Here is a 25,764-nt window from a genome sequence, read left to right as displayed (position 1 = left end):
ACTGGTGTGGTTTTGTTTTTTCTGCGTATACTTAATTGCCACCTCGCTTGAGTGGCTGCTTGTTTTAGCACGAGTGTTGCTGACCTCAGACACATTTCTTTCTGATGGCTACACACCGTCTGATTTCTTCACCACACTTTTCTATAGTGTCCATGTCTTTAGTGATCTCTTCCTGAGAACAAGTGTAGAACAGAGCCACATCCCAAGAACCAACTGTTCTGAAATAGAGTTTATGATTAAGTGCAAATCGAAATCCATCCCTTTATGTAGAGTTTATGTCACCGGTCCACTTTGGAGACATCGTAATCATTTTATTGGGGAATTTAATAAATAACCCCCATGTGGTGTATGGTAAGTTTATTGATAGAAACAATTTCCTGAGTTGTTTTGTTTTGTTTTTTTAACTAAAAAGTGAATATCAGCTACAAAACAAAAATTTTGTCTGAGGAATGATTTATAACTATAACCATCTGCATTGCACTTGACCATGTATATAAGACCGTAGCTTTTGATTTTCTTTTTAAACATTTTATTAGGGGCTCATACAACTCTTATCACAATCCATACATACATCAATTGTGTAAAGCACATCTGTACGTTCTTTGCCCTCATTTTCAAAACATTTGCTCTCCACTTAAGCCCTTGGCATCAGGTCCTCTTTTTTTCCCCTTTCTCCCCGCTACCCCCTCCCTCATGAGCCTTTGATAATTTATAAATCATTATTTTGTCATATCTTGCCCTGTTCGACGTCTCCTTTTACCCCCTTTTCTGTTGTCCATCCCCCAGGGAGGAGGTCACGCGTAGATCCTTGTAATCGGTTCCCTCTTTCCAACCCCCTCTCCCTCTACCCTCCCAGTATCACCCCTCACACCCCTGGTCCTGAAGGTATCATCCACCCTGGGTTCCCTGTGCCTCCAGCTCCCATCTGCACCAGTGTACATCCTCTGCTCTATACAGACTTGCAAGGTAGAATTCAACTCATGATAGTTGGGGGGGGGGAGAGAAAGCATTTAGGAACTGGAGGACAACTGTATTCGTCATCGGTGCTACATCGCACGCTGACTGACTCATCTCCTCCCCTAGATCCCTCTGTGAGGGGATCTCCAGTGGCCAACAAATGCACTTCCCCCTTCATTCACTATGGTAAGATTTTTTTTGTTCTGATGATGCCTTATACCTGATCCCTTCGACACCTCTCATGACAACTCTAAGAATTAAAGTGATTACTACCTTAACTCTTGCAGATCCAAAATCAAAGGCTAAATAGACCAAGTGAGTTGATGTTGTTTCAAAGTAGGACTTGCAAAATCACTTCTAGCAATGGCATTGTTTCCAGAACGAATGTAGCTTCCGAAAGCAGGAGGAGCTAGCAACAAGAAGGGAGTACCCACACTGGTAGCATGGAAAGATAATCACTTCTATTACTATCTTTTGAGCCTGAACGAGGCACAGACTTCAAAGAAGGAGACTGCCAACTGACTTCAATCTCAGGCCAGTCTCCAATGACTCATCAACTCTTCAATGCCTTAGTCGGGAAGGAAGGGCCAGAGGGGTGTGTTTCCCGAAGTCACCTGTAAGTGTACTGAACTGACTTCCTACCCGTATTTCCCATCCAAGAAGCTGTGGGGGGGTGGGGGGTGGGGGGGGAATGTTTGTGGAAAATTCTATTACCTTTCTACTTTAATTTCCCATGAACTTTCTGAAGCAACACACACCCACTACCATTTCTCCGAAAAACATAGGGATACCTATGTGAGAAAATCAGATGAAGGAATCACAGGAAGACTGAACGCAGGGATTTGTACCCAGCGGTCTAACTCTGACCCATTTAAATTGCCTTCAAAAAGAAAACGCGAGAGAAGGATCTAATGCTAAACCCTAAAGGGAAATGATGTTATGCCTATGGGCTTATTCCAAATTTATATTTACAAGCTTGGCTAGTCTCCCCAGAATTGCTCAACCATACCCTCCTTTATCTCTTGATCTGCTTTTCTCCTTCCCTATCATGTCATATTATAGATCTCTCTGTGCTGAGTGGCATCATGCTTACTAAGGGGCTGCGAGCCACATGGTTGGCAGTTTGAAATCAGCCGCAGCAGCTCCACAGGAGAAAGACTAGCGTTTCTACTGCAAATAGTAAGTCTCGGAAACCCACAGCACATCACTAGGAGTCAGCATTGTCTCCATGACATCAAGTTCAAGTGTCCAGTGACACTAGCCGCCTCCTGACGTTTTCATAGATCAGCTTTATCTCTTCACATCCTGACCAGGAATCCTAGCCTACACACAGCCTAAATGTGCCTATACAATAACAGTGCCGGTTCTTGGCCAGCCAATTTTGGACTCCTGACAGCCCCCTGTGTGTCAGCCTGATTGTGTTCCACAGAGTTTTCAATGGCTGATCCTTGATGAAGAGATCACCAGGCACCTCTGGGTGTCAAACTGCAAATCTATCAAATCTAGCCTAGCGTGTTGACGTCTGCATCACTGGGGTCTCCGTAACCCAGAGATAGCTCTCAGTATTGAGCCCTCATGGTGGGTAGCTGCTTCTTCTGTGCTTTAAATGTAGTGCTTCGTTTCAAATTAACCGTGCAGACCAAGGGTCTCACATCATGAAAGAAGAATCAACTCTTTAAAAAATGTCCAAACCTATCACAAACATGGATATAATATTCGCTCATCTCACTGTGACCATATTTTAAATATATTTGAAATATATAAAATATATGCACAAGGGCTGAAAATAAAATGACTTGCCTCCTACCCAGCTATACCATGTTAATAGCTTCCCTTATATGCTGCTCAGAAATAAGTCCATAAAGTACCACACAAAAGCATGTATCAACGCATGCATGGTTCGTACTTTTATCACCCGTGCAAGCAACCTTAGAATAGATATGAAATGTTATTTCTGAGATTTCAAATTTTGCATAAGTAGTATCCTACTATATTTTTTTCATCTTCATATTTTAAAAGGAGCCTCTGCATTGCATTATTGACATTCGTCTGCCTGATACCTCTGCTGCGGTCTCATTGATTCTAGAACTGCTCAACGATTCTATCAGGAATAAAGTAGGTTGGATAGTTTCCACAGTTACTGAATTGTTGATTCGCTGTAGGCAATAACAAGTTCATGGTAAAACTTGCATTAGCCTCACTATGGTACTTGTTCTAGATTCCGTCCTTGCTGAATTAATTATCGTCTTGTTCAAACCAAAAGAGGACGTCATTTCTAGCCTTTGGACAGCAATGGCCGTTTGACAAGGATGTTGGCAATTACTGTGCAAGGGCATGGATTCGGGTGGAAAACATCAAGTTTAATTTTGGGAGAAAAAGAGTCCAACCAATAATAGAAGCACCTGCAAACAGCAAACCCCTATCAACCGCCCCACAATGTAGCACTGGTCACATCCAAGGACGCCATCAACACGTCAACAAGTCCCTCTTGTGTAGTGTTCACTAATCCGTTTTAAGAAACCTGTTCTCTGATATTTACAATGGAACCATTTATAGGTATCACCTGATTATTTGTTTGGAGTAAAGGAAACAATGGTAACTGGTACCACGGTTCATTCATGCAGTACCGTTCTTTATAAAAATCTCCGCCCTGCAGTAATGGGGAGAAGCATCGTCCTCAATTCGTGAGCTGTGAAGGCCTTCTGAATGCGAATGCTTTCATTGCTGGTACCATGGCCAGAGCCTGAAACTCCTCGCTTTGCCGCCACATGAAATCAAACAAGCACATTGAAGTTTGAATGTAATGATGAGGAGCCTGCTTTTATTTAGCTGTTTGGCCAAATGGTTGTGTTTTTATCAGCCACCGTTCAAGATGGAACTCGCCTGATAATTCTATCATAGTTAGAAGAAGCCTGATACCATCTTTTAAGCCAATGTGGCAATGAAGTGAATGCTGAATTCAGAGAACTCATTAAACTTTAGTTCTTATCCCAGCAAATAACTTCTGCTGGGTACTGCACTGCTCTGGAAAAATTTCCTCACTAATAAACTGGGGCATGATAGGATTTGAGTGTGGGGATCCCCATGTCAGAAGCCAAGGAAATCCTGGCCATTGTGCTGGCCCACATCTACCCAGGACTAAGGATGTTTCCGCACGGTCTGAACAGTGGAAATTCAGAAGACCGTCTGGGCAAGGGCGCCAGTTTAAACAGCTCAGGTAATCACATTCCTAGTGGGAATCATCGTGGGTCTCAGTTTAGATCCATTTCCCAAAGAAAAAGTTACAGGCCCCAAACTACTTCCGTAGATGAATCTCCTGGGGTACTCTGGCCCAGAGCTTAATATCACTGAAGATGTGGGTAAATATTTATCCAGACCTAGGACAGGGTTAGATTTTTCAGAGCACACAGAGCTTGCTTTTGCTGAATATTCAGACTAAGAAGAAAAGTTAAGGCCAAAATTGAAAAAAAATTAAAACTCAACTCAGAGTTATAATTGCAATAAGTGAATAAATCTCTAGATAACTTTTTAAAAATAAAATTACAATGTGAACCCTAAAGCATAGCTGTTTTAACATAAAGAGAGCGATTAGATGAGGAACTTCCTTAGTTAGGTTGTTTCCTAATGTTTGCAGTCACCTAAATAGAGCTTTAATTTCTGGTAACTCGGTTGCACTGTTGCACTGCTACTGCTAAATCAACATCGTTACGGGTTCAAATACACTTTACGTGTGTTGAAGGAGCCTAGAAGGAGCTATGGATTAAATGTTATGGTTAGTAGATTGGGCAACTAACTCCAAAGTCAGCAGTTCAAACCCAGCAGTCTTTCCCTGGAAGAAAGATGAAGCTGTCTGTTCCTGTAACCATCTCACAGTCGTGGAAACACCATAAACGACTGTTTTGAGTGGGATTCGACTCAATGGCAGTGGGTTTGGATTGTGATTGGGTCTTACGTGTCTTTATCCCAGGGACACTATATCAATTAATATGGAGAAATTAATTAATAGATTATCAAAAGACATTAATTAATAGATTATCAAAAAGCAGAAAACCTCTAACTACCTTAACTACCAAAAAAACTTGATAAAACTCATCAGTCTCTGATAAATGTTCCTAATAAATTTGAGCATAAGAATATTTTATTAACCTGGGCAGGATTTTATCCCTAAAAACAGCCATGAGCATTCCAATTAATAAAACTTTAACAGCAGTATCTTTAGTGTCTGGAAAATAACAGTAAGAAGATTTTTCTGGAAAAAGTAATTAATTAATTAATGTTTTCTGGAATAATTAATTAATTAAAAGATTTTTCTGGAACTCTCTGCTAATATAACTGCTAATAATGAACTCTCTACTAATATAAACTAAGCATTAAAACTGCACAAGAGAACTTAAAGTATTACCATCAGCAGAGTATGTGGCTGTTTGGATAAAAACCTAAATGAAATCAGGGTTCAATAAGTGGAAGGTTTAAAATTTCGCTCAAAATATAATTCCTATATACCAAGCAGAAATTCAATAAATACGTATCTCACTCATGAAAACAATATAAAAGATACATTATAATACAACAGTTCTATAAAGAGGCATATAACCCCTAAAATATATTTTTTCTAAAAATGAATTAGACATACTTTGAAGGTCTCAAATAAATGTAGACTTAAAAACTTTCTATTCTATTCTAAAAGTATCTTATAAGATTGATGCAGTCACCTGATGCAAAGGGCTTACGTGGAGAGCAAATGCTTTGAGAATGATTGGGGCAGGGAATGTGCAGATGTGCTTTATACAACTGATGTATGTATATGTATGGATTGTGATAAGAGTTGTATGAGCCCCTAATAAAATGTAAAAAAAGAAAATGATTAGGGCAAAGAATGTACAGATGTGCTTTATACAATTGATGTATGTATATGTATGGACTGTGATAAGAGCTGTATGAGCCCCTAATAAATTGTTTAAAAAAAAAAAAGATTGATGCAGTCCTCATCAAACCCCAAGTGGATTTGTTGGACGTGATTTTTCTGCACCAGGATAGTAAGAAGTGCGGCTCAAGCTTTCTTCTTTTTGTCATCATTTTATTGGGTGTCTTACAGATCTTCTCACAATCTACTCATCCATCATGTCAAGCACATTTGTTGCCATCATCCTTTTCAAAACATTTTCTTTCTACTTGAGCCCTTGGTATCAGCTCTTCATTTGTTTCCTCTCTTCCCCACCCTCCCTCCCTCATGGACCCCTGATAAATTATAAATTATTTTCATATTTTACACTAACCACTGTCTCCTTTCACCCACATTTCTGTTGTTCGTCCCCCTGGGAGCGGGGAGGCGGTTATGCATCAATCATTGCGATCGGTTCCCCCTTCCTCCCCCTACCCTGATAGTATCGCTACTCCCATTATTGTTCCTGAGGGGTTTCTCTGTCCTGGATTCTGTGTGTCCAGAGCTCTTCCCTGTACCGGTGTACATGCCCTGTTCTAGCCAAATTTTTAAGGTAGAATTGGGGTCATGATGGGGGGGGGGCAGGGGAAGAAGCATTAAAGAACTAGAATAGAGGAACGTTGTGTGTTTCATCAGTGCAACACTGCACTCGGGCTGCCTCACCCCTTCCTTGTGACCCTTCTGGGAGGGGATGTCCAATTGTCTACAGATGGGCTTTGGGTCTCCATTCCTCCCGCCCCCAACCTCCCCTCGTTCGCATGTATATGATTGTTTGTTCTGAGACTTCTGATGTCTGATACTTGATCTCATTGACAGCGTATGCTCACACAGGCTGGTGTGCTCTCCCATGTGGCTTTGTTGCTTCCCAGCTAGATGCTGTGGCTCAGGTTTTGCATCGTTCTCAACACCACACACAACACCAGCAGAGAGTACCCGCTCAGCAAATATTTGTTGAATTAATGGACAAAACTATTCAAATTTTCATTTGAAAAAAAACTAATTAAAAACGTGTGATGAATAAGAATAAAATGTGAGATGATTTGCATTACTGGATCTTAAATCATATTATAAAATTAGAATGGTATCTGGCATGACAAAGAAATAGACTGATCTGAAAAGTCCAAGAATGCACAATAATTTAATATATAATAAGATGTGCCATTTCAATTCAGTGGAGAAAGGGGATATTTTGCAATAAATAATGTTGAGGAAACTAGATATTCATTTTGTAAAACTGTATTTCTATTTCATATATACACAACCATACATGGCAAGTAGACTAGATTTTTAAGTATAAAATATAAAATAATAAAAAATACTTATAAAATATTTGCCACGGACAAATATATGATGCAAAAACACAAAGAAAAAGATGAATAGAATTCAAAGCAAATTTTTTAAATAAAAACTTTTGATTATTAGAAAGTTAACACAAACAAGACAAAGCAAAATTCAAAAGCAAAGGGTGGACTGGAGGAAGCATGGTCTTGTGTATCAGTTGAAGGAGAAGACAAGCACACCCAAAGACAAAAGGAAAAGAGTACAAGAAGGGAGTTCACAAAAACACACCGTTTGGATGTGGATGTTTGTCCAGGTATAGATAGATGAGTAGGTTGATAGATGGACAGACAAGACAGATAGATGCACAACCCTTATATAAAACTGCTTACGTGTCCTCGAAATCAAGAGTAATGTTCATGAAAACAATGTGCCTCATTCACTTAGGAATTTGGAAGCACTTTAAAAGTGAAACTACCTAGTGTGGTGAGGACTGATTCATACCTTAACACCAAGACAATACGTAGATTCCTACATCTTTCCTGGAAAATATAAGATTACATTTGTAAATGGTTCTACACTGATGAAGGTTTAGAACAGGGACAAATTGCTGCAAAATATTTTATCTAAATATGGAAGAATGATGAACTAATTAAATACGTTATGGCACAGCCATAAGTTTAATAACTTTTAAAAATAAATAAGTAGAAACATCCAATAACTTGAAGAGGTAGTCCCAATACTCAAAAGTAACAGAAGTAGCAGAATCATAACATATTACATAAAAATCTCCTCCTATTAAATATATATTCCCATGGCCTGGGGAACTGGATTAACATCAAATCTTCAGTGACTATCTGATGATTTTCATGATCAGAAAATGCACTTCAAAGACTAACAAAAATTTTAATAGAAAATTTCACATACCATATGATAGGTAAGAAAACACTCATACAAAAAAAGTGGGGGAAGATAAACACCGAGGTATATGCCCAGAACTTACCGGCAGATCCAAAGAGTACTGGCTAGGCATAAAGGCAAAGGCTTAAGATAGAGCTTCTGACAGAGCAAACATGAGTGTCAAATTTTGTTTATCTTGACACGCTAGATTTGGTTTAATATTAAATGTTGGAGGGGAATTTTTTTCTATAGCCAGTGTGGAAAATCATTCTTAATTAGTATTTAGTACATTGAAGAATAGTTTAACATTTTTATTTTGAAATATTTCTTCTATTTTGCCACACTTGTTTATAGTTTTTGTAATGCAGATACACACATATCAGGAACAGAATCTTAACAGTCTTATCATAATATCTTCTGCCTTTGAATCATGTTTTCAGATTTTATGCCTACTGTTTGCTTGGGGTATTTACCTTCTCCTATTTGCTGATTCATTAAGTATTACTTGGGAAGCCTTCACTAGAAATCTAAGTGATAGTCTCCATGTTTCCTAAAATAGAGTTCTCAGATTTTCTGAGATAGTAACAATAATAGGCTTGCTCCAGAAAAATACAATAATACAAGCTACGGTGAAATATTAGTTTTAGTTTCTGAAGTAAAGCTCAGAATTTTTTTTTGCTGAATAGTTTTAAACAGTTTTATTGACTGTTGCTATTATTTTTAAACATTGGTGAAATGTTTTCCTGTGCCCTGTCACAATCAAGCGGATGCTGTTAGCTTACGACTTGCTTACATCACATGTAGACAGAGAAGTAAATGCAAATAATGAGTATTTGTACACTTATGTAGAGACCCTGTTTAAAGAAGAGAATTGCTAACATTTATGCAGCATGGGCACCATAAATTGCGATGTGGCTGTGTTCCAGAATGTGCTTAACTCATTTAATTCTCACAAAAATTCTACAGAAATATGCTCTAATCATGCCCATTTTACAATAAGGAAATGGGTAAAGACAGGTTAAAAATGCTCAAAGTTACACAAATAGTAAGTGGTAAAACCAAGATTTGAACAAGGCAATCCAACTCACCTGCTTACTCAAAATTCAAAATCAAAATAAACATAACCCAGTTCTTTTTTTTCACTTGGCCACCAATTCAAACATCAGGAACAACGCAACACTAACCTAGCAATTTAAGTTATAATTTAATATCATTGACATTTACGATAAATACGATTTCGCTAGATACCATGTAATGAGCCTTTTGGTTCTCCTCACTTAAGCACATGGCCATTAACAAGAAGGCGCAAATCCACCCAACTACTCTGTGGGAGAAAGATGTGGAGATCCAGTCCCATAAACACTTTTGTTGTTATTGTTGTTGTTAGGTGCCATTGAGTCGATGCCAATTCATAAGCCTCTGTCCAACAGAGGAGACAGCTCATTCCCACACGATCTTCACACATGTTGGTATGTTTGAGCTCATTGTTGCAGCCACTATGCCAGTCTTTCTTAACAAGAGTCTTCCTCATTTTTCATGTCCCTCCACTTTACAAGAACCATGTCTCTTTCAAGGGACTGGTCTCTTTAGAACATGTCCAAAGTATGCAAGACTAAGTCTGCCGAGCTTCACTTCTACGGAGCATCTGGCAGTACTTCATCCATGAAAAATATGTTCATTCTTTCACTATTCATCACCAACACTGTGATTCAAAGGTATCAATTCTTCTGAGGTCTTAAACCCTACAAAGAAGCTCTACTCTGTGATAGGGCTTGGGGGTTGCTATGAAGTAGAATCAACTCAACAGCACCCAAGTACAGGGAAACTGTAGATTCTCCCTTCCTCTAGTAACCTTGGTATCAAGACCAGAGAGGCCTTTGTAGTTATAGTTCATCCCTTTCCCCTGTCATCTTCCCCTTCCTGGGGGGGGTGAAGGTAGTAGAAAAAGAAGTCTAAAGTTAGTTCAAATCTGGGCTTTCTGCTATATAAACTTGAGAGCTTAGAACTCTGGCAAAATGAGTACCGGCATTTCTCTTTCATGCCCTTAAAGGTCTTGAGGTTTCATGAACAATGATAGTTCATCCCTAGTTTCACAACCAGTACCTCAATTTGATGGCGGTAACAAGCCCAGAGCTCCTAGCTCTTTCCTCCATCTACCATGATCTGAATTCTACCTTGCAGGGTTGGATAGGGAGGTTGTACACTGGTACATATGGGGGCTGGAGGCACAGGGAATCCAGGGTGGACGATACCTTCAGGACCAAGGGTGTGAGGGGTGATGCTGGGAGAGTGGAGGGTGAGTGGGTTGGAAAGGGGGAACTGATTACAAGGATCCACATGTGACCTCCTCCCTGGGAGATGGACGGCAGAGAAGGGGGGAAGGGAGACTCCGGATAGGGCAAGATATGACAAAATAACAATGTATAAATTACCAAGGGCACAGGAGGGAGGGGGTAGCGGGGAGGAAGGGGAAAAAAAGAGGACCTGATGCAAAGGGCTTAAGTGGAGAGCAAATGCTTTGAGAATGATTGGGGCAGGGAATGTGCGGATGTGCTTTATACAATTGATGTATGTATATGTATGGATTGTGATCAGAGTTGTATGAGCCCCTAATAAAATGTTTTTAAAAAAACAAGCCCAGAGCTGCCTAGAAATCAAGAATATTTTTGAGCCAATACTTGTGAATTTCTTAAGATAATAAATGTAATGTGGTAATCATCTTCACTCGGTAATCTCCTTATAGGATTTCGCCACTTGGCTTCCCTCAGACTATCCTGAATTGACACTCAAGATCAGTTTTCCTGCAATCAGTCTTTCTTCCACACCTGGAGTCTTAAATGGTAAAGACCATGTTGTATCTGGCTACTGAGTAAGTTGAAGAAAAAACAAGGTTTAACTCACTGTGAGCCATAGCTAATATGATTTCAAATTGCATCAGTATACACAGAGAGAGAAGTGCCTTCATTGTGACACGTAACCTTTCATGGTCACAAGCAACTGTTATAGCATCCCCACCCCCACCCCAAACATCAATGTTCGAGCCAACTAAATAGTGCTTAGGACTAGGTACCAGAGCTATATTTGCTTCAACAAATGGGTATGATAATATAATGTCCATTTGTATGGTATGCAATAGTTCATGTATGGTTCATGTTAACTTTTCTCTAAATGCTTAGTAGAATTACCTGGTTGAAGATCTGTTCCTGGATTTTTTGGTGATTTTTTGGTGTGTGTTTAAAATGAGCAGATCTATTTCTGCTTGTGTTATAGGGTTGTTGCTATTTTCTACATGAGTTTGTGTTATTTTAAGTAGGTGATGTTTTTGTAAAATTTATCCATAGCTCCTAGATTTTCAAATTTGTTGGAATATGTTTTTCATAATACTGTGTGGTCTTTTTTTTTTACAATAATTTTATTGGGGGCTCGTAGAACTCATCACAATCCAGCCATTGTGTCAAGCACATTTGTACATTTGTTGCCTTCATCATTCTCAAAACATGTTCCTTCTACTTGAGCCCTTGGTATCAGCTCTTTATCCCTCCATCCCCCAACCTCCCTCCCTCATGAACCCTTGAAAATTTATAATTATTATTATTTTTCCATGTCTTATACTGACCGATGTCTTCCTTCACCCACTTTTGTTGTCTGTCCCTCAGGGAGAGGTTATATGTAGATCATTGTGATCAGTTCCCCCTTTCTCCCCCAAACTTTTCCTTACCTTCTTGTTTTTGCTACTCTCATTATGAGGGGTTTATCTGTCTTGGATTCCCCGTGTTTCCAGCTCTTATCTGTACAAGTGTAACAGCCTCAGGTCTAGCCAGATTTGTAAGGTAGATTTGGGATTATGATAGTGGGGAGGAGAAAGCACTAAAGAACTAGAGGAAAGTTGTTTTTCATCAGTGCTATACTGCACTCTAACTGGCTCATCTCCTCCCCGCGACCCTTCTGTAAGGGGATGTCCAGTTGCCTACAGATGGGCTTTGGGTCTCCACTCCACACACACCCATTCACAATGATATAATTTTTTGTTCTTTGATGCCTGCTACCTGATCCCTTTGACACCTCATGATCATACAGGCTGTGGTGCTTCCTCCAAATGGGCTTTGTTGCTTCTCAGTTAGATGACCACTTGTTTATCTTCAACCCTTTAAGACCCCAGACACTATATCTTTTGATAGCCGGGCACCATCAGCTTTCTTCACCACATTTGCTTATGCACCTGCTTTGTCTTCAGCGATCGTTTTGGGAAGGTGAGCATCATGGAATGCCAGTTTAATAGAACAGTGTTCTTGCATTGAGGGAGTACTTGAGTAGAGACCCAATGTCCATCTGCTACCTTGATACTAAACCTATAAATATATGCACATAGATCTATTTCCCCATCATCATATATATATTATATTTTCATATGTACATGACTGTATTTAGACCTCTATAAATGCCCTTTGCCTCCTAGTCCTTTGCTCTATTTCCTTTTACTTTCTTCTTATCCCACTATCATGTTCAGCCTTCATTTGGGTTTCAGTAATTCCTCTCAGTTACATCAAGCCCTACCAGGCCTCCTGCAACCTCCTCACCCTCGATTTTGTATCACCAGATGTTCCCTTGGCCCTGGGTTTGTTAACACTCACTACCTTCCCCTGCCTCTCCCACATGCCCCTGGAACCCTGGGCCCTATTGTTTCCTCCTCCGGATTGTTTATCCCACCTATCTGTAGTCTTTTTTAAAGCAGTAGGTTCTGTTGTATTGTCATCCATTTCATTTCTTGCTCATAATAATTGTATTTTCTCTTTCTTTTGGTTTGTTTGCCAGTAGTTTATCAATTTTGGTCATCTTTCTGATCAACTGATTTCTTGTCTTGCTGATTTTTTCTATGGTTTTATTTCTTCTGATTCATTTATTTCTGCTTTAATCTTTATTATTTGTTTTTTTCTACTGTCTATCTTTTTTATGAGACTTATTGCGATAAACTGTCCTCTGTGTACTGTTTTTTTTTTTTGCTATATCCGAGATTTGGGTATGTTGTATTTTCATTCTCATTTGTTTTAAGGAATTTTTTTCTTGTGTTCTTTATTTCTTCAATTAACTAGTAGTTTTTAAGTGACGTGTATTTGACTTTGGGGGATGACCCTCCTCTGGTTGCTATCTGATTTTATGGCATTGTGGACTGAAAAAAATAATGGTTTATAGTCTCAATATTTTTTAATATTCTGATGCTTGCTTTATGGTCTAAAATGTGATCTATTCTGGAGAAGATCCCAAGTACATTAGGAAAATGTACAATGTGTTTTTGTTGGGTGATATATTCTATATATGTCCAAGAGATCAAATTGTTTGATTTTGTTGTTTAGTTCTTCTGTCTCTTTGTTGATTTTGTTTCTAGTTAAGCTATCTTTTCTCAAATGTGTTGAAATCTCCTAGTACTGTCATATTATAGTCTATTTATTTCTCCAGGTCTATACAATGTAGATTAATGTATGCTGGACGTCTTTTATTTGGTTGCATACATACGAATTATGATTATAGTTTCTTGTTCAATTGAAGCTTTCAGATTAGCTAATAAGCTTCTTTGTCTCATTATGGCTTTTACTTTGATGTCTATTTTATCAGAGATTAATATTGCTGCTCCTGCTTTCTCTTGACTACCCTTAGTTTGATATATTGATAATGAAACAAGATCTCCAATCCAAACTCACTGCCTTTGAATAGAATCTGACTCATAGAAATCATATTATAATGTCATAGGATGTCTGTAGGCTTTGAAGCTGCAGAAACCTGGGTATTGTATTAGATCTTAAATTCTAAGCACTTGGTTTTTAGAAGGCTACATTTGACCATGAGCACCTACTCCATTTTCAGCCATAAGATAAACTCAGCCCCCTGTTGAACAATCTCTGACCTTAAGTAGACCATGTAAAACGCTTTGTCCTTAGGCAGTTGTGTTTCTAAGTGGATTATTATGACTCCCCTAAGAAAGTGGATTGATATGATTCCCCAGGGAGAAGCAGTCTCCCTCTCTCCACCCCTTCCTTCAGGGCCTTGTGTGGCTGTGTTCTTAATGAACACTGAGTTACTAACACTCAGGGTCTTGAGTCAAATCACAACTAAAATGGTCAGAGGACCTCTGAACAAATCCTGTAAAACCTTCCTAATCCTGTAAAACTGTACGGATCCCAATCAAGGGCTCAGTGTTTAACCTTGAATATAATGTAGTTGGTAGGGGCCATACAGTCAGCTATAACGCATAATGAATCTTTGGGAAGGAAACACCGCCCGGTCCTGTGCCATCCTCACAACTGTGGCTACATTTAACCCAGCATTGAGTCATCTTGCCGTGCATCTTTCTCTTTGTTGCATGCTTGCCTTCCCCAGGAACATGTTATCTCACTAAGTGAGTTTCATAAAACTCACTTCAAAGGAACATTCTGGCTGTACTTCTTCCAAGAAAGATTTGTTTATTCTTCTGGTCATCTATGGTATATTCAATATAGCATGAGAGAGAGAGACAGCTAACCATTATCATATCAAAAGCCAGAATAATTCTGCCAGGAGATTATCAAGAACATTGTAAAGCATTCTGAATCTCATAGCAGTCACATTGAACAGTATACATTTTTTAATGTGTTTTTCCCTTGGTATACATGAATTACTGTTCTTAAAGCAATGCTGAGTCAACCAGGGCTCAGTATAACACTTATGAAACACACAATATTCCTCCGGTTCCTTGAGGCTTCCTCACCCACCCCACCCACCCCCATCATGATCCCAGTCCTGCCTTCCACTTCAGGCTAGACCAGAACCTGTACACTAGTACAGATAAGAGCTCATGGCACACAAAATCCAGGTCATGTAAACTCTTTATGGACAGAAATGGGAGTGGTGATACGAGGAGGTGGGGGTAAGGGGCGGGGGAAAGGAGGAGAGGAAGGAGAAAACGATTGCCATGATCAATACATAACCCCCACACCCCTGAGGGGGATAAACAACAGAAACCATGGGGGAAGGGAGGCAGTGGTCAGTGTAAGATATGAAAATAATGACTTATAATTTATCAAGGGGTCACAAGAATGGGAGGGGAAGAGCTGATACCAATGGTTCAAATAGAAAGTGTTTAGAAAATAATGATGGCAACATATACAAATATGCCTGATAAAACTGATGTGTGGATTGTTATAAGAGCCCCTGATAAAATTATCTTTAAAACGGAAGAAAACCTGAAATATTAAAATGGAAAGAAAAGAAAGCAATGCCATGCGTATGGCATTTCTGCCCGAGGCAGTGTGGCACCACCAGCTCCCAGGGGCACCACTAAAGAATCTACAGAGTGCTTGACCTCCCGAAGCAAAAGATGTGCACAGTCTTCTTTGAACCCTGTATAAACTTTCAAATTGTTACTTTTCTTTAAAATATTTAAAACCAAGGATTCAAAATTAGACTCTGATATTTTAGACACATCAAGATCACTTTTAACAACAGCTGGGGCAAGACCTGCAGTGTACTTAAACACCATAAAGTCTGAAGTTTTCAACCAGGGAACTCTTTTCGCAGTGACCTAGCCTCGGGAGACAGGAAAAGATATTGCTAGAATACCTCTCCTTCACATTTTAAATGCCTGCCATTTTTCCTTCAAATGACTCAGCATCAGGCGATAACTTTAAAAATATTACAAACATTCATATTTGTAATTGGGCAGATTTCACTTAATTTAGCTTCTGATATTGCCTCCTGTCATCCTCTTGTTGAATGCAGAAAAATAAAGGCATTGGTAATCTCATGTACTAGTAAGATAATGCAATTTGGAATCATAACAGAAATTAAGGTTTTTAAACAAACAATTAATTTTACTGAAGCACATTGCCACCTGTGACCCAGGCCATCCTAGTCCCAGAGAATTTTCACATTACTAGACTAGAGTTTTAGATGGTTTCTTAATGTTCAGAATTAAATTCATCCTTTATATCTAGAACTGTAATACACTGCTGTTGTTGTAAGTCATCAAACGGATGCCAAATGTCCATTTTAAAATCTCTATAAAAATGTACCTTAACCAATAAGGCCAATGCAAACCACTGTGTTATAACTCCAAAATTTACATTCAGTTCTTTTAGAGTGGACCAAATGCACTCTCATGACCTGTGCATTGCACTGCAAACCATGGTTCAAATCTACCAACCTCTCCTAGAGAGAAAAGGATAAGGGAAAACTCAATTCTCACATTAAGATTTTCAGCCAGGAAAACCCACTGTGCAGTTTTACTTTCTCCTATGTCAGTGGTTCTCAACCTTCCTAATGCCGCAACCCTTTAATTCAGTTCATGTGGTAGTGACCCCAACTATAAAATTATTTTCGTTGCTACTTCATCACTGTCATTTTGCTGCTGTTATGAATTGTAATGTAAGTATCTGATATGCAGGATGTATTTTTATTGTTACAAATTGAACATAATTAAAGCATAGTGATTAATCACAAAAGCAATATGTAAGTATATAGTGTGAAATATTTATTTCTAATGACACATAAAAGAAATGTTGTCTTGAAGCATGGTGTAACATGGGTAACAGTCTTCACAGTACTCATATTTGGGCACAGCTGCATGTGGGCAGACCTGCCTGGAAACGGATAGAGAAGCGGTGTCTCGGTTACTAAGACCAAGGGAAATATGTGTTTTCTTAGGCGACCCCTGTGAAAGGGTCGTTCGTCCCCCACCCCCATAGGGGGTCACGACCCACAGCTTGAGAACCACTGTCCTTGATGTGGGTTGGAATGGACTCAATGGTGTGCTGAGTGAGCGAGAGCAGGGCCCGTGTGATCACAATCTGCTGTTGCTCCGCCATGCGCAGAGCTGCAAGTGGGCCCTGATGAGCTTGTGGTTAATAACTGGGCTGCAAGCCTTAAAATGTGCAGTTCAAAGCCACTTGCTGCTGCTCCCCAAGAAAACATGGGGTTTGCTACTCCCATAAATAGTTACAGTCTCGGCAACTCACAGGGGCATCCTACTCTGTCCTACAGGGTCACTGTGAGTCAGCATCGACTCAGTGGCAGTCAGTTTGGTTTTTGTTCTGTTTTTTTTCCCATTTTGGGAGGGCTTATAGCCTTCATCACAATCCATACATATATCCATCATGTCAAACACATCTGTACATACGTTGTCATCATCTTTTTCAAAACATTTTCTTTACACTTGAGCCCCTGGCATCAGCTCCTCATTTTTCCTCCTCCCTCTCCTCTCTCCCCTCCCGCATGTCCCCTTGATAATTATTTTTTTCTTCTCTCACACCAACTGCTGTCTCATTTCACCCACTTTTCTGCTGTCCATACATCAATCATTATGATCGGTTCCCCCTTGCCCTCCTATTATTGCTGCTCCCCTTATTGGTCCTGAAGGGTTTATCTGTCCTGGATTCCTTGTGTTGGGAGCTCTTATTTGTACCAGTGTACATGTTCCGGTACATGTTCCGGTACCAGTGTACATGTAAGATAGAACTAGGTCATGGTAGTGGGGGGGTGGGAAGATGGGAAGAGAAGAACCATTAAAGAATTAGAGGAAGGTTGTATGTTTCGTTGATGCCATACTGAACCCTGCCTGGCTCTTCTCTTCCTTGTGGCCCTTCTGACAGGGGGTGTCCAATTGACTACTGATGGGCTTTGAGTCTCCACTCTGCCCTCCCCCTCGTTCCCATTAATATGCTTTTTGTTTGTTTGTTTTGTTTTGGGTCTTTGATGCCTGATATCTGATCCCATCGACACCTCATTTTCAGAATAATTTCATGTAGAACTAAGTACATGGTATAGACAAGATGTGGTAAGCCAAAAGTTTAATTATTTTAGGCCTATGTCTGAAAGCATGATAAGATTTAGCTATAATTAGAATCATAGGTTGATAAAAACTCTGGTGGAGGGCTGCCTCGTCTTAAGTCATCAATGAAGCTTACCTGAGGCAACACTGAGAAGGAAAATCTAGAAAAACCAATATTTCCCATTTACCCTCATATCTTCCCTTTTCTACTTTTATTCTCCATTGGCCAAATCCAAAGGAAAGCCAATAAGCAAGTAAACTAGTTGGTACACTCCCATAGGCCATTATTCTGGAGCACACAGAAGGGTGGGCAGAGAAATAGTGGATTCGGGTGCTAATCGAAGATACATATCTATTAAAATTTCTTTGTGACTCTCACGGAAGCTATGTTCACTTGAGGTCTTGTATAATCCTCTGTGGTTCCGTGGTTTTATTCCCCCTCCTAAGCAAATTATCCAACATTTCCTCTCCACGAATGTTTAAACCTGACCCTGCATGTTATACCTGTGATAACTAAAACTTCCCTTGCCCTCATAAAAGTTACTTGGATTTACAACAACAACCAAAAAATACTCCAAACTCATTGTCATCTAGTCAATTCCAACCCACAGTCAACTCCAACCCTAAAGGACTAGGTAGAACTGCCTCTGTGGACTTCTGTGACTGTACTGCTTTACAGGAACAGAAAGCCTCATCTTTCTCCCCCGACTCTCCAGAGGACAGTCACACTGCTCCATAGCTTTTCCATGGCTGTAATCTTAACCACAGCCTATCACCAGGACTTTCCTCCTACGGAATGGCTGGTGGGGTTGAATAACGGACATTTTGGTTAGCAGCACCACCAAGGCTCCTCCGAGATGCCTCTACAACTTCTAGACACATAAAAATATATGTCAATATAGTCACTAAATCCATACCCATTAATAAACAAGATCCTTACCCCTAAATAGAGCAAGATTCCATAGAACATAAATCTTCCGAAAAAACATCGCCGAAGGGCATTAATGAGCGTGGGATTTTTCTTTGAAGCCAGCTCTCTGTCCCATTCTCTGCAAAAGAATAAAAAATGAGACCAATAAGTTGCTTGTGCAAATATCTGAGTTGTTCTGCTTCCCTTACTATACCGCTCAGGTTAATTCAAGGAAATGAACCCGGGTGATGGAAGAACCAGAAGCTTCTAGAGACCCTGCAACACCAGTGACTGAGGCACATATTTGGCAGAATGTCATGCCCAGCCATAGAATGGGGTACCCCCCAAAATGGAATTATATTTTTATTTATCCCTCCCCCAAAACTATTTATATAATTTTATTTTTACAAAACAACCTTGTCACCTTCAAAGTACTCTTCATGATACTTCATAGATTTGTCAAATCTGCAATTCCATTCTTGGAAACATTTTTCAAACCTATCTGTTTGTATAGTTGACAGCACCTTCCTCATTTTTTCCTTCACTTCTTCTATATCATCAAACCGCTGTCCTTTCATGTCTTCCTTCATTCTCAGAAACAAAAATAAGTTGCATAGAGCCAGGTCATGTGAGTCAGGTGTGTGGAGCAAGAGAGGCATGCTGGCTTGGTTTCTTTGTTTGTTTTGCTTTGTTTTTACCAAAAATGGGCACACTGAAATGGCTGCATAAGCAGGTGCATTGTCATGGTGGCAAAACCAGTCCCCTGTCTGCCACTAATCAGGCCTTTTCTATCACACACTAACACACAATCTTCAGAACCTCTAAAGAGAAAGCTTGATTAGCAGTCTGACCTGGTGGAAGGAACTCCAAATGCACTATCCCCCTCACATTAAAAAAAAACGCACAAAAATGAGCATCATGTTGATATTTGATATCATTTGACCAGCTTTTGGGGGGCAAGGCAACGATAGTGTCTTCCACTGGCTCGATGTTTGTTTTGGGGGTTGTAAGAAGGCCACCATGTCTCGTCACCACTAATGACCTTGGAAAGAGTCTGGGTCACTTCAAAGTTGTTCTTTCAAAGCATGGCATGTTTGTAGTTGATGCTCTTTATCCTGATGAGTCAGAACAGGAGGCACAAATTTCTCAGTGACTCTTCCCATTCCCAAATCTTCAATTAAAACTCACTGAACTGAGCTCCAAGATAGCCCAGATAACTTCCCCATCTCTTCAATGGTCCTTTGTCATCATTGGTCTTCGAGCCCAGGTGCTTGAATTTTGTCGACATTTGCATCCATTTGACAGACATCCAGAACAAGGTTTGTCATCCAACAACATTTCACCTTTTTGAAATGAGAAAAACACTCATACACTTGAGTTTTCCCCATAGTGCTGTCCTTGTAAGCTGTGTTCAACATCACAAGAGTTTTTTGTGGCACTTTTCCCTGAGCAGGAAACAAAATTTCACAGCTGTGCACTATTCTCTTAAATTGGCCATCACAAAAAACGAGGTTCCAGTGAAACGGCTTTCACAAAAAAACTCACTGTGTCCAGAGAGAACCTTCCCAGGCAACGCCAAAGGATGCACTAACTCCGAGACTTTTGCTTGATGCTTGCCTGGCAGGAAAAATGTGAACTCCTACTATGAAAGCGCTGCCAATCAGAGCTTTCTCCTGCGTTTTTTGGGGTACCCCTCAGATATCTGTGGAGGGTTGACTTCATGGAAAGGCTACGCTGGATGCTTTTAAAGTGCCTGGCTTCTTAAGAACAATGAAAAGAGTTACCAATTAACCTATGGTTCTTACAAATACACATTGCTGTATTTGGAACAAAGGAAAAAATGAACTCAAACTCAAGCTTCACCACTTGTCTGTCAGGTTGTCATACTGTGGTACCTTGTATGTTGCTGTGATTCTAGAATTTATGTTGCTGCTATTTCAAATACCAGCACGGTCACCCAAGATGAGCAGATTTCATCAGAGCTTGCAGACGAAGAACAGATTTCAAAGAAGGACTGGTGAATTATAGTCTATTAATAGAGCCCTTCTGGCCATACTTCCTTACGTGGTATATTACAATTCTGGACTCTGTGCTATTGGCTAGGATCCCCTTTTAGAGGCAGGTCTCTCCCAAATGTGAAGTTAAGGAGGGGTTAAATCTTTACCGAAGTAGAGGATGTGAATCAAGTCATACCCTTTGTTTCCATGTGGACATCTGTAAGACTGCTTTACTAGAGGATGGGACAGAAGACACTGTCCTTTGGGGTTTTTTTCTGGGATGTCGTCAGCAAACAGACAAAAACAACATGTCCATCAAAGCCTCCTCAGCGGATGAGAGCCACATGGGACACAGGGAGAAATCTCACGACCATTTGGAAGGGCATGTCTAAGACCCTGGTCTGAACGGACAAAGACCACTGAGACCAGATACACCGGAGTCTGTGGATCAGAGAGTCATAGGGGCAGGACCAAGACTACAGAGAACCTTTTCCCAGGTAGCCTCAAGCTATGGAACTGTGGGACAGAGCAACAAGGCGACTGGCTTCCTGGCCCACTGATGCAGAAGCCAAGGAAGCACATGGCTGGGAGGCTGAGCACCAAGGAGAACCTTGGCTGCTAGCTGAGGTGAGGTACTATTGTGTACCAGTGGCTGTATCCTTACTGTTTACTGATCCTGACTTGGAGTAACCTATTGACTTCCCTAGTAAACACCCTCATCATGAATATTCCCTGGAGTTCTAGGTGGCTCTTGCAACCAAGCATTGAAGTAGCGTGCCATGAGAGGAATGATTGGTGTCAGGATAGGGTAAAAATGATGGAGGATGAAGACATGTTTGACCCCGCCTTATGGCAATAGAGAAGATCAGATGTGTCCACATCCATGCAATTTGTCGCAGTTAAACTGTCCACTCCTGCGGAATTAGCGACTTGAACCCTTCATGAATGGGAGTGGAATATTGTCAGATGCTAACAAACTTAGGAACAGCAGCCTGACATCGTCAGACTTGGGCCAGAAGATGAGGGAGGCATTCAGGTCAGAAGGCACTCAAAGCATGATGGCATTCTCAAAGTCAAGAAACCAACTCACAGTGCCATCAAGTCCATTCTGAATCCAGTGACCCTGTAAGACAGGGTAGAGTGGCTCCTGGAGGTCTCCAGGCCTGTGACTGTCTATGGGAACAGAAAGCCTCGTCTTTCTCCCCACTCTCAAAGCAGAGGCAACCGTACAACTTGGCTGGAGTAAAGCTTTCTGGAAATGCATCCACTAAAGGAACAGGACTCAAATTGAGAAGAGGGAGCTGAAAACATTTATTAGCAAGTAGCACTTGGGATGTATGAAGTATCAATTGAGAAAACTTGGAAGTCATCAAAAAATGAAATGAATCACCTGAAGATCAAGGTCCTAAGCAATGGTGAGAAGAAATGGATACTCATATGGTTTCCTATGCCAGTAATGACAAGTTCAAGAGGAATGGTGGTGCATGTGTTGTCCAAAAGGACATCGCAAGATCTATCTTGAAGGACAAGGCTGTCTGTGGTAGATAACATCTATTTATACACACACACCAAAAAAACCAAGCAAAGTAAATACAGCGATTATTCAAATCAGCATACCAACCACTAAGGTTAGTGATGAAGAAATTGAAGCATTCTACTAACTTCTCCAGTCTGAAATGGATCAAATATCGTCAAGATGTGTTGATAATTATGGGTGATTAGAATGCAAAAGTGAAAAATCCAAGAAGAAAGAGTATTTGGAAAATACGGACCTGATGATAGACAGGAAGCTGGAGAGCACATGCTAAAATTTTGCAAGACCAGTGACTTCTTGACAAATACCTTTTTCAACAACACAAAAGGCTATTATTCATGTAAACTTCTCCAGAGAGGATGTGTGATGAGAAACTCACTATCAGAGCCAAGGCCAGGAGCTGATTATGGAAGAGACCATTAATTGCTCACATATAAGTTCAGATTGACATTGAAGAAACTCTCAAAAGGTCCAAAAGAGGCAAGACACAACCTTAAGTATATCCCACCTGGATTTTAAGAATATATCAAGAATAAATGTGAGGCCTTGAACATAATAACAGAAGGCCTGGTGAGTTGTGGTGTGACATCAAAAACAGCACCCGGGAAGAAAGCAAAAGCCGTTAAAAGGACGGGAAAGAAAGAAAAGATTCAAGTGGATGTCAGAAGGCTTGGACACTTGCTCTTAGTCATAGAGTCGGTAAGGCAAATGGAAGTAATCATGGAGTCAAAAAGCTGAACAGAAAATTTCAAAAGGCAGCTCAAGAAGACAAAGTGAAATGTTATGATGAGAATTGCAAGGGTCTACAGTTAGGAAACCAAAGCAGAAGAACACACTGAGCGTATTTTAAACTGAAGAAAAGGAGAAAAAGAAAATTCAAGTCTCAAGCTGCAATATGGAAACATTCTATAGAAAAATATCAAACAATGCAGAAAGCATCAAAAGAAGATGAAACAATACACAAAGTCACTGCACCAAAGAGAACTGGTCGACAGTCAGTCATTTCAAGAGACAGCACGTGAGCAAGAAGCGATAGTACTAAAGGAAGAAGTTCAAGATGCATGGAAGGAATTAGCTACGAATGAGGGCCCAGAAATTGGTGGAATACCGACTGAATGATGGAGCACTAGAACACTCACTTGTCTATGACCAGAAATTTGGAAGTCAGTTATCCGGATAACTGACTGGAAGAGACACATATTTGTGCCCATCCTAAAGAATGTGCAAATTATCAAACAATATCATTAATGCCACATGAAGGAAAGGTTGTAGCAGTATATCAATAGGAAATTGCAAGAAATTCAAATTTGGAATAAGTCGATGCATGAGGGATATCACTGCTGATGTCAGTTGCACCTTGGATTAAATCAGAGAACACCAGAAAAACAATGTTTACTTGTATTGACTATGCAATGTTCAAAAATACTGTATACGTGGATTATAACAAGCTATAGACAGCACTGAGTAGAAGGGGAATTCCCCAACATTTCACTGTGCTCGTGTGGAAGCTGAACAGCGATCAAGGGACGTCATTCAAGCATAACAAGAGATATAGAATGGTCAAAAATTAGGAAAGATGTGGGTTAAAGTAGTGTCTTCTCACTATTGATTTAATCTGTATATTTTTGAGCACATAATCTGAGTAGCTGGACTATATAAAGAACACTCCCTCTACCAGGATTGGCAGAAAGCTTATTAACAACTTATGATATGCTGGGGACACAAGTTTGCTGGTGAAAGTGAGAAGGACTTGAGGCACTTGTTGATGAAGCTCAAGGACTGCAGCCTGTAATATGGATTACAACCAAAGGTTGTAGGTTTGACTCTACCCCACGTACCTCAGAACAAAAATACCTACCGACCTCCCTCTAAAATACCAGCCATTGCAAAGCTCTGGAGCACAGTTCTGTTCTGACACACCTTCTCACTCACTGCCATCAAGTGAACGTGTATTCAACGTGACTCTATAAGACAGGGTAAAACTGCCCCTGTGAGTTCCTGAGACTGGAACTCTTTATGGGTGTAGAAAGCCTCACAGCTGGTGGTTTTGAACTATTGACCTTATGGTTAGCAGCCAAATGCATACTCACAATGTCACTAGGTAAGTCGGAATCTATTATAATGCCTAATCATCTACCCCAACTCTCTACTTATCTTCTACCTTGCCCACTAATCCCACTCCCCATGGTAATAAGCTTGCCTCCCATCCATGCCATTCTGCTGACTTACCATAGAGTAAAAAGCTAAGTATGGAGTCTGATATAACTTATTTTAAAGAAGATTTAGCATATGGGTAAATCAGGAATAGGAGATGATACATAAACCAAAAACATTATTTCACCATGGGGAGAAAGTTGTCAACATGGAAGCCAAGTCAAAAGATATCATTTTACTTGATAATATTTTTAAAATCTGTGAAAACTCCGGCCAATGTAGAACAGCTAAGGTTCTCAGGGACCAGTTAAATAAATGAAAGGTGAACAAGCAGCAAGACCAGCAGAAAAGTGTTGGCTATGAATTTTAAAAATGAAAGAATGAGGTAGTGGTCTGAGAGGGAGGCAAGACTAGGTTTTCTTTTGTTTTATCTGTGGGACACAATATGTAGCCTGGAGGAAGGCATTAGCCTCAAGAGTAGGTGTTGTGTTCCAGGTGCAGTGTATCAGGTGCAATGGGCATTCTAAACGCCAAAGCTGATGCAAAAGGCAAGAAACTGTGTATTATGACATTGTTGTCTACGCTATAATTACGAAGTGGGCGTGTGACCGGCACAATAGCGTATGTGGGCGAATCAGCTCTACTGCTGCAAAGTACACTAGATGCACCGACATACTTCAGCCAGGAGGTAACCTCCTGGGGGCCTTTGGGACACGGTGGTTACAAAATTGGAAGCCAGGGGGCATTTCCCAAGGTTAGGGCCATGGCTCTCTAATTCATTATTGTTCTTGTCATCGGATGCCGTCTCGTGGGGACACTGTGTACAGTAGAAGGCAACACAGCCCACTCTTGCAGCAGACTCACACTCGTTTCTGTATTTGAATTCAATGTGGCAGCCACTGTGTCCATCCATTAACCGGAAAAGTACGTCATTTCTCGAAGCCTCAATGTCCTCTTTGGTAAGACACAGATAACAGTGCTTTCCTGCCTGAATGGTTAGGAGCAGATACTGCCTATTAAAGTGGCATTGCAACCCATTCTGGCTTATGGTGACCTGGTGGTGTGGTGAGTATGCATTGTGCACTTGAATAGGTTTTCAAAATAATGAGATTTCTACTTGTCACCGGTATCCAGTAGTCACTACCAAAAGATTTCTCAAGAAGTACATTTACATTCATGTTAGCATTTTGGAAGCAAAAAGAAAAGATGTTCTTGTTTTTAAATATCCCATACTGAGAAGTAAGTCCTCTGATGTTAGTTTTCTAAAGAATTTAAGTTTCTCTGTGCAGTGAATCA

General features: G+C 40.2%; 1 protein-coding gene across 1 annotated transcript in view; it reads right to left on the bottom strand.

Annotated features, from left to right (window-relative positions):
* The window catches only part of CFTR (CF transmembrane conductance regulator), a 177,175-nt gene that overhangs the window by 121,962 nt on the left and 29,449 nt on the right, over positions 1 to 25,764 (bottom strand). Inside the window, exon 3 of the mRNA XM_075557370.1 lies at positions 18,814 to 18,922. Within this exon, the coding sequence (XP_075413485.1) occupies positions 18,814 to 18,922 (109 nt within the window). The remainder of the gene's footprint in view (positions 1 to 18,813; positions 18,923 to 25,764) is intronic.

The sequence above is a fragment of the Tenrec ecaudatus genome, chromosome 9 (genome assembly GCF_050624435.1).
Source record: "Tenrec ecaudatus isolate mTenEca1 chromosome 9, mTenEca1.hap1, whole genome shotgun sequence".
NCBI classification, from domain to species: Eukaryota; Metazoa; Chordata; class Mammalia; order Afrosoricida; family Tenrecidae; genus Tenrec; species Tenrec ecaudatus.
The sequence above is the reverse complement of the archived record's forward strand: the minus strand, read 5'-3'. Positions and strand labels throughout refer to the sequence as shown.